This window comes from Sinocyclocheilus grahami, unplaced genomic scaffold (genome assembly GCF_001515645.1).
Source record: "Sinocyclocheilus grahami isolate Dianchi unplaced genomic scaffold, SAMN03320097.WGS_v1.1 scaffold449.1, whole genome shotgun sequence".
Taxonomy (NCBI): Eukaryota; Metazoa; Chordata; class Actinopteri; order Cypriniformes; family Cyprinidae; genus Sinocyclocheilus; species Sinocyclocheilus grahami.
The window spans coordinates 126,733-137,101 of record NW_015505628.1 but is presented as its reverse complement, the minus strand read 5'-3'; the positions used below and the strand labels follow the sequence as shown (position 1 = coordinate 137,101).

Here is a 10,369-nt window from a genome sequence, read left to right as displayed (position 1 = left end):
GCCTATGGAGAGGCCCCATAAACCATAAAAACAAACCTGTGTGTGTGTGTGTGTGTGTGTGTGTGTGTGCATGAACTAGGCCTATATCAGTGACGCAATAATGAAAATTATGTGTTGTACGACGAAAATATTCCAGCAGTAGGCTATATTTAACATTTCTAGCATGCATAACTTAAATGCATAGCATGCAGGTGAATGCATTGAGATTAATCTGCGTGCGTGAAGCTGAATCCCTCGAGCTGGTGAGTCTTTGTTCACACAAAAAGCGGATTTGTGTTGCATGACTAGAAAGGACGCGTTTGCATTCATACATAAATATTCCAATACTTTATTTCTTTGTTCTGAACGGAAGTTCAGGCATATATACAAGAAAAAAAACTAGTACAAATCTGCACGTTAAAAGACTATGACAACTAAAGGTGTAGAACTATAAATCACATGTTGGTTAAAAGGGAACTAAACCGCTCTAGAAATCACATTTCTGATTTGCACAGAGAGTTGAAATAATGGCTTTAGAATGTCATAATAGCAAATGAATGTGCACGGATTTTATATTTCAAACAAAGCATTAATGATCTGTCTTTGGTGCTGAATCACCTCCACGCGTAAAAACTGTAAATAAAATACTGTTAAAATACTGTTATGTGTGTAAACAAAACCCTTGTGTCGTCACAAAACAGCATTTTACGTGACAGTATGTACATATATAAACTGATCCCACACAGAGTTCATTTAAACCAGTGCTTTAATTCAGTAGCTTAGCTTTACTAGTAAGTCATTACATGACCTCTCTGAACACGGGCCCACATTAACCGATAGGCAAATTCATAAAACATTGCATATAGATGTATATGTTACCATATTTCAGGTTTACACAGCTAATAACAATAATAATAATGTTTCATTGTCAGAACGCACACCTGAGACGGTCCGAACGCTCAACCCTGATTTAAGATATTAAGGCGCATTCACAGTTTGAGACATAAATAAAAAAGGAATTAGTCATACTAAACGAATAATATGTGCTAAACATCTAATAATAACGGTATCCCACAGTAACAAGGGATAAAAAACATTTCGAATAAATACAAAACCATCATTCACAAAGAAGTACTATAAATAACACTTTTTTTTGGAAAAAAAAGAAAGAAAAACAAACACGCACTGTTATTGCCTTTGGCATAACATCACACTACTTCTACAAAATAAACTTAAATAGACAAAAACAAACAAACAAAAAAATAATAATTCCAGACGCACAGTCCTCACACAAAAGGACAGCTTGCACATTTCGAGGTTTTCTAGGAAAGTGTGGATGTTCCCATTGGAGAGGACGCGCAACGCTCAGCTTAGGAACGAATTGGGCGCGACGCGTTTGTGTTGAGACAGAAGTCCGCTAGAAAGTGGTGCTGTGAAGGACGGTAAGCTAGTTCTTAGGGAATCCGACAGCAGCGGGGACGGAGAGCTGGAGATGCCGTATCCCGGAGCACTCGGGAGCGGCTGCGGCTGCTGCGCACCCGGTACGAAGTATCCATTGTGACCTGAAAGTAATCCGGCGGCGGACGGCGGAGACACACCGTACCCGTTGATACTCCCGCTAGAGGCTCCCAGAATGTGGCGAGACATGTCCCCGTTCCCGAGCGGCTCCACGCCGGAGAGTAACGATCCGTACGCGTGTCCCTGGTTTAGAAATCCGTGCGTGGAGCCGTTATAGTGCGAATGGTGCATGGGTAAAAACGGAGACAGCTGCCAATAAAGCGGGTTGCTCGGGCGTTCGCCAAGTCCGAGACCGAGGGGCGTGAAGCGGAGGCCCCTTTTCATCACCAGCTTGCCCCGCGAGGTCGCCGAGCGCCGGCGGAGCTTCCCGGTAGTTCCGCCGATAAACACATCATCGCTGGAGGGATCCAACATCCAGTAGTTCCCTTTCCCAGGATCGTCATAATGCCGCGGGACCTTCACGAAACATTTATTGAGGCTCAGATTGTGCCGGATGGAGTTCTGCCAGCCCTGCTTGTGCTCCCGGTAATACGGAAAGTTCTTCATGATGAACTCGTAGATGCCGTTGAGCGTGAGCCGCTTCTCAGGACTCTGTCTGATGGCCATCATGATGAGCGCGTTGTAGCTGAACGGAGGCTTGTCGAATTTCTTTCCCTTTTTAGACGGCTGTTCCTCCGCGTCTCGCTGCGCGGAGTCCATCTCGGACGCTTCCAGGGGTTTGTCCAAGTCCGGTGCTGCCGGGCTGCCGCTGCGCACCGCGCCCTCATTGTCAAACTTCGATGGGAGTAACAGGCTCTTGATGCTGAACGATGTCGACTTCTGCACCATGGTCGGCTCACTCTGATCTTCCATACCGGGCGATGGACACACAAAAGTCGTGGTTGAAAACCCAGGAGGTCAGGCGCGCAACGGTGGGGACGCTGCATACATGACAGGACTTTCGAGACGGAGGACGCGACGCGATGCGAGAAATTGGTGATTAACCAGCGCTCGGTCTTACCAACTACCTCATCTCAGGGGAGGGAGGAGGAGCTCTTCTCTTGTTGGAAGCTGGACAGTACAGTCTCGGCTCACTCCATCATAATGCGCGGAGAACCCCGTGCGCGCTGGAGTCTGGAGAGTCTCCTGTGCGTCACCGATCACGCAGCCTGAATAGGAGGGACTAATAATTGTGCACACATTACCTGAAACGCACTGAAATAAAGTTTAAATGATCCAGAACTAAAGCATTCGTGATGTTGAATCAAAGTGGCACTCTCAAAGTGTCTTAATAATACTTCGAGGGGATTCGGATTAGTTGTGTTAAATAACAGGGCCCTAAAGCGTGCATAATACCCTGCCTGATCCGATACAGTGTTGTATATTACAACCAGTGCGGATCTATTGATTAGTAGGCTTTCCAAGAATAATAATGAATAATAATGCTGTGCGTAAAAGCGCACAGGCTGAGCCAAGGGCGCCTCTAGTGTCAGCGCGGGTCACAAATCCACTGAGTTCCACTGAGTGCAGAAGTTATGTTGACACTTTGAAGGTCTAATTTATGTCGTTTTTAGTCATTGAAATATATAAAGCAGTGTAATTCCAGTGCGCTGCGTTCAGTCATCTCAAACAGCATGTTTGCGCGGTGGGAAGTGACCGGGGAACATCATAACAGTCTAGTCGCACTGTTGTTTCCTTGTATTTTTTTATCGATCAGTTAGTATGAAATTTTGCTCAAGTTGCATCAGAATAATCTTAATTATGCGTTTAATCTAAAATAGCTTTTTTATTTTTAAATTACGCATTTTGCATTCTGAAATAAATGTCCCCCCCCCCCCCCCCCCCCCCCCCAATTCACACTTTATTATTTGAAAATAAATGAATATCTTTGTTAAATATCATAAATATCTTTGTTAAATAAATGTATGATTTCGGAACCAAGAAACAATCTTTTATTGTCGTTTTCTTGTTTGAAGGCTGTTTGCATCTGTTGCTGTTGCAGCGTTGCCGACTGAGAAATGATTTGATTTAACGCATAAACTGTGTATGTTAGGGATGTCCACACCAATACAACACTTTATTTTATATTATTAAAGAAACATCGAATGCGCATAAAACAAAAGGAAAAAATAAATAATGAATCCGTTTTTAAGATATTGTGAAATGGCTAAAATATGCAAAGCAAAAGAATACCATTTTAAATGTATTTTTATTCAACATCAACAATTCATGTTATAATAATTCATGCTTTTTTATATGTGCACATACATTTTTATTTTCTAAATATTGCATATTTTCACTGCGTCCGACGATAGTGTTCTCCCATTACCGCAGTAATTTTATAATGAATGAAAAATATATATTTGTTGAATTTATGAAAACTGTTTTGCAGCCCAAACAATAACTCATGTTGTGGTTTTATAGCTATAAGTAGCTACTGCCCACTTTTCAACTGACTTCTTAATAATCAAGCTTTATCGAGTTATAAACAGCTCACGTATATTCACGTACATTTATTGTCTTGTTATTTATAATGAATTATTATTATAAAAACGACGGGATGTTTCAGTAATATTGTTTTATCAAATTATAGTTTATTTTGATTTCTGATATTTTCAACATAATTAAAGCATCACTAAGAGGCTAAATGATTTCCAGCTAGTTGTCGAGCTGTTTACAACCGTTCAAGATTTAATTTTTCATGCTTTTTATTTATCAAAGCCTTTCCTTTCCCATAAACACAGAAAATGCTAAGAAAAATAAAGAAATGTTACGAGTAAGAAAACACAATCGTTGCTATACGAGCTTGTTTTCATTCTCCAGGCGCTTATAAATTGGTCTGTTTTTCAAGCGCTTTTTAATCGAATCCATCCTGTAGGTTAAATAATTATATGATGAGTTACATACATGGCTATACATACATGTGTGTGTGTGTGTGTGTGTGTGTGTGTGTGTGCATGTTTATGTGGTTTATGAGGACACAAATTTGTATAATAACATGGGTATGACATAGGTATTACAACGAGAAGGTGCTTTATGAGGACATTTTCAGTGTCCCCGTAATTCAAAAGGCTTATAAATAATTCAGAATGAGTTTTTTTGAAAATCTAAAAATGCAGAAAGTTTCCTGTGAGGGGTAGGTTTAGGGGTAGGGTTGGTGTAGGACAATAGAATATACGGTCTGTACAGTATAACAACCATTACGCCTATGGAGAGTCCCCACAAACCATAAAAACAAACCTGTGTGTGTGTGTGTTTGTATTATTTTTAACAATCAAGCAGGAGCATGTTTTGAAGAAGTATGACAAAAAATAAAAAATGTAAAAACGTATCTTTTTTTCAAGTACTGCAATGCAAATGGACTTTACAAAATCATTTTAAATATTCATTATCATTTGAGGTCATACACACAAGTAGGTCAGTCGTGCCAAAATGAGTAATTTGCAGTGACCATTAATCGTTTCAGAGAGTTAAGACCGGCATTGTTTACTTACATGAAGAACCCCCCAAACACACACACACACACACACACACACTGTATGTACATGTTTGTTTACGTCCATACAAGCGCTGCGTGGCTTGTAGCATGGCCTCAAGGCTTCTTTTGAAACTGTTTGCCAAAACATTTAATACCAAACCTGTACAACACACACACACAAGAGCACATGAAATTGACGTGCAAGGTTCAATAAAAGGTCATACTACACTAAAAGCAAGGTGATGATGGGGTCTTCAGGGTGAAGGAAGGGTCTCTATGGGCCTGTCCTGGATTTCTTACTGTGGTGAACCAGCATCCAACAACAAGAGCTTCATGATGAAGACTGTCCTGAGACTGACCTTGCGTTTAAACTGACACGTGTATCGCTTTTTTTCTTAAGCTTCCTGCTTATAAACACCAGACTGAACCTGCTAGGTGAGAAGCAGAAGCAGTAAACCTTTGTGAGTCTTTTGTTCGGAATCAATTATTCCTCAAACCCTGTGATATCAGTAAACGAAGCGACGTAACGTCTCGAAGTGTGCGTTGTTCGCACTGATCGCGTCAGATTTATAATTTAGAGGCGTTAATGTAATAAATGAAAATGTAATAAAAAAAGAAGATCAGCTGTTCGCACAAATCAAATCCCAAAAATAGTAACAAAACATAGGCTGGCTACATTAGGCACTACATGTCAATGGTATTAGATGATTTGTAGATTGCGTTTCCAGTGATGAAGATGTGGTTAAAAACTATTGAACATTTCATTTAACACACAAAGCGGGGCATGTTGTCACAGATATATGATGCCATCTGCCATAACATATGCATAACAAATGAGCGCTTTGGAAGATTCGAAAGCTTTGTGAAAAAAACATTCCAAAAATTGCCAAAGTCACGTGATTTCAATAAAGGACGCTTTGTGGCGTCATAAATGTTTCAAAAGGCTTCTAAATTGAATTTGAATTCGCACTGAACTCGGATCCGTTTTTATAATGTAGACATTTTAATGGCACACTTGTATAATAAAAAACAAAGAGTAGTAGTTGATTGATTGTTATTGGCATGAAACCTTCTGTAAACCCAGCTCTAAAATATTGAAACATATTATACACACTGCAAGTTTAATGGTATTTTATGATTTGTAGAAGGCATTTTCAAGAAAACATTTACGACTGGTTTCTAAAAAGCGTGTTTTATTTATATTTGGGCTGATTTTTCGTTGAATTTAGCTACACCGTGAATCATTTTGCAAATCAGTTGTTTCTCCCATCACTAAAAGTAACTGTTTAAACTGTATTTAATTATAGATTACTGTTTCACCAAATTAATCAGAAACACAAAGCACTTTATGAATCAGCAGATATGATCATTTACAAGGGCGCGTGTTTGATTTTCGCTCTGTTTTAAAGATGTTTTCTTTGGATTGTTCGACTACTCAAAAGAGAATATAGGAAATTATAGCTTCATTAATTTGTGTTTCCTGCTAGCTAAATTTCACATGCATAGACAAAAATCTGTCTCTGAACCTTTTTTATAGGCTACTCAAAGATTATCTAGACAATTAGGCTACATGGAAACTATTCAAAGTTCTATACATCCTAACGCATATTTATGTGTCCTCTCAATGTAAAAAAAAAAAAAAAAGAACATGGTTATAGTCCATAACCACAGATTAAACATGGTCTTGTTACATGCTTCATGGTTTTATTACACTAGCCACAGTTGAACCATTTGTAGTAAATCTGTGCTTAAAAAACATGGTTATTACACTTTTACTAGAATAAAACAATTTAATTAAGGGATTTTTATTTGTGTATTATTTTATTTATTTATTTTTCATTGTTTTGTTTTCCAGCTATGCTGTTGTAATGGTTTGATGTTTGTACTGTTTATTAAAAAAATAAACCAGAAAAAAAGATGCACGCTCCAATCAAATGATTTGAAGTCCTTTTCTGAAATGTTTGGAGTGTGGATCGTGAATCATTTGATCAAGATCAGAACTGTGATTCTATCAATATAATTCTATCTATATTTTCACTTATTTCATCTCTCTCTCTGGCTGTTTACAGTTGCTGTTGAGAACCAGGCAAATGCAGCTGGTTTGTGTTTCACCATATGACCAAAAGAACACAGATAAACTGTGTTTGAGACTAGTTTGCAAGAGTAAAAATAATTGTAGCATTTTTTTACGTTTCTTACAAATCTACCGGCCAAGTTTCAAATTTAACAAATGCCTCTTTTAACACTTGGGGAAAAAATTGTATCTGAAAAGTCAAATCTTATAACTTTACATCTATGTTCTGGTTTGAATGAGACCAGAAATATCATCACTCACAACTAAACTGATCAGTATAGTTCATTTCAAATGGTCCTGTTGTGTGACAAATTACAAATATTCCATGTAGCCTTTCAATTAATATAAGCCCATGCATAGCTGATAAATATGAAAGAATGAGCAAAATGCAGTTTAAAATGATTGAAAATACAACTGTCTTAAATAACCATACCATCAAAAATATTGTAAAACCTTGTACCGAAGGATCTGTCATTCATGTTAAATTCAATGAAATAGATCAATTCAAAGGCATCACAACTCCATAAATAAGAAAAATAATGGACACACAAAAATGTAGTTTATGGAGTTCTTTCTTAAATTTTTCATATAGTGTTTTTTTTTCTCTCAAGCGGAGCGAATATTACTATATCATCACCATGTTTACACCTTGGACTAAGTCGTATACTACAGTCATATAGAACTGTTTTTGTTGTTCTTTTAAACATTATATTTTCATGATATCATGAATGCTTTGCTTTGATATTTCGTTATCTAACACAATGACATTTTAGTGTGAGTTAAGTGTCTAAATACTGTTTTTGGTACAGCTGTATCTTATGTAAGAGCAAAACATTGCCAAATCAGACTGTCCTGATGGAGTTTGATGCTCAGCACCCCTCAACAAAACCTGCGGGGCACTTTAGCAGCGGATTTCATAAAGCCTTTTAATTCACAGAGAGATTCGACCAGAACAATTAGAGAGTCAACACAAGAAACAGTCACAAACAATGATATAAATCCATTCATATCATCAGAATCATCACAGTTTATTTATTCACACAAGTGCAATTAGCCGTTATGAACGAGAACGTTTTTTTTTTCTTCTTTTTATCTGTGATTTAAGGACAAAATTGTCCGTAGAATTTCACTACATCTGATTAAACCTCACTTTAAAAACATCCAAGCTTGTCTACAGTTGGAAAAAGGATTCATTCATACAACAAATTTATATATTTTTTTTTTATTCTAAAAATGCAAAACATTTTCTTTAATGGTGTAGGTCAGATTTGGATTAGTCTGTTGTTGTTGTTATTATAATTAGCTTTATATGAAAGCAATAGAATATATGCACTGATTTAGACAGCTAAGTGTGTGTGTGTGTGCGTGAGAGAGAGAGAGAGAGAGTGTGTGCGTGCTTTTTTGTGACACATGAGGACACAAATTTGTATAATGACATGGGTATGACATAGGTATTACAAGGAGAAGGTGACTTATGAGGACATTACTCCATGTACCCATTTTTCAAAACACTTATAAATCACACAGAGTGAGTTTTTTTTGAGAAAGTAAAAATGCAGAAAGTTTCCTGTGAGGGGTAGGTTTAGGGGTAGGGTTGGTGTAGGGCAATAGAATATACAGTTTGTACAGTATAAAAACCATTACGCCTATGGAATGTCCCCACAATTCACAAAAACAAACAAAAGTGTGTGTGTGTGTGTGTGTGTGTCTGTGTCTGTCTGTGTGTGTGTGTGTGTGTGTGTGTGTGTGTGTGTGTTGATGTGCCGTACTGTTGTAAGTCTGAGCTCTAGGATTATGGGTTTTCTCTGTTGGGCATTACTGGCTCAGAACAAATCAACAAATGATGTGTGTGTGTACAGTTACTCCTCAATCAGTCGGCACAGCTGTGATATTGACAATCCAAAGATGAGCACACTGTTGTGGAGTCTCTAAACGTGCCTGTTTTGTGCTTGTTTTGGCTGTAGCTTACAGATCAAGATGGTTCTTTATGATTAGCAAAAGACCCTCGTCTCATCAAGAACTGTTTGATCTGGTTTTGGATTGCTTTATGCATCTTTGGAGACTGAAAAAGTTATTAATGTTCTTCAGTGTTTCTGAGCTAAAGTACAAGGTTCCCCTTTAACACCAGACCATCAAACATCTTATGATTTATTTTATTTTTGCATTGTTATTTCAGCATTTTTTGTTGACATTGTAGTACATGACAAAGGAGTCAGATAATCGATGTCACCTATACATATAATGTAGAAACTGAAAGTCATCATTTAGAATTTAGTTTGACATTTTTAAAACGCAAAATCAGAGCATTTTTATTCATTTCCTGGTTTAAGTGAGAAGTAGTGGAAATACCATATAGCTGTAATAAGACTAGACATAATACAATATTCATCCTTATATTTATTGCATAGCTTTTTCTGACATTTGTTTTTAGATTCAGTTTAAAAACAAATACTAAAACTTTTTATTTATTTTCTTGTTTAAATGAAAAGAAGAGGAAATATCAGAGCTCTTTATTGCTCTAATTAGATTAGTAAATTAGAAATAATTACACTAAACATCTTTAGCGTGACCACAGATACATTTATTTATCTTTATATTTATTTGATTGCTTTTTACTGACATTTTACTTTATTTTTAGATTTAGTATAAATAAAACATTCTGATTTAATGCTAAAAAAAAAAACTCCCGAAGCATCAGTGTTGACCGTTGAGGCTGACATTTGTAAAATTTAAAATTCTAAAACTTGAAATGAAAATAAGAGGAAATATTAGCCATCTTTAATTGCTCTACACTCTTAAGAAAAATGGTTCAAAGGGTTCTTCGGCTTTTTAGTGCTAAATAGAACCTTTTTTATAGGGTTCCATATAGAACCATGCTTTGAAAATCCTATGTAGCACCTTAATGGTGTTATAAATAACCTTTTTAATGATAGTTTGTCATTAATATTTTTATGTTAATATAATTCATATTAGTATTATTTGTATATATTATTTATTAATATTGTTTTTTACCCCTCTATCTGCCTGGTCTTATAATATCTTGAAGTGTCTATTAGGGTTTTACATCAAATCGACAGCAACAACATCATCATAATCAGCAACAACAACGTGTCAATTAGGTATGTTTATTTTTTTAATGACGTGAAATTGTAGCAAAAATGACAGTGTTCTAACAACAGTTATCAGCAGAATACATTATTGAATGACAATGGACATTGAACATAAATAAATGCTTAAAGTAAAACAAAATATAACATAAAATAATATATTGAAGACCAAGCTCCAGTGAAATATCTTCACATTCCTCTACACTCTTAAAAATAAAGGTGCTTCACGATGCC

The 10,369-nt window shown here is 36.7% G+C and overlaps 1 protein-coding gene across 1 annotated transcript; it reads right to left on the bottom strand.

The window, feature by feature from the left end:
• Positions 1-1,213: 1,213 nt before the first annotated feature.
• Positions 1,214-2,980, bottom strand: LOC107552399 (forkhead box protein G1-like). Its single transcript, XM_016234269.1, has one exon. The coding sequence runs from the start codon at positions 2,347-2,349 to the stop codon at positions 1,345-1,347; it is 1,005 nt and encodes a 334-aa protein (XP_016089755.1). The 5' UTR covers positions 2,350-2,980; the 3' UTR covers positions 1,214-1,344.
• Between the last annotated feature and the right edge of the window lie 7,389 nt (positions 2,981-10,369).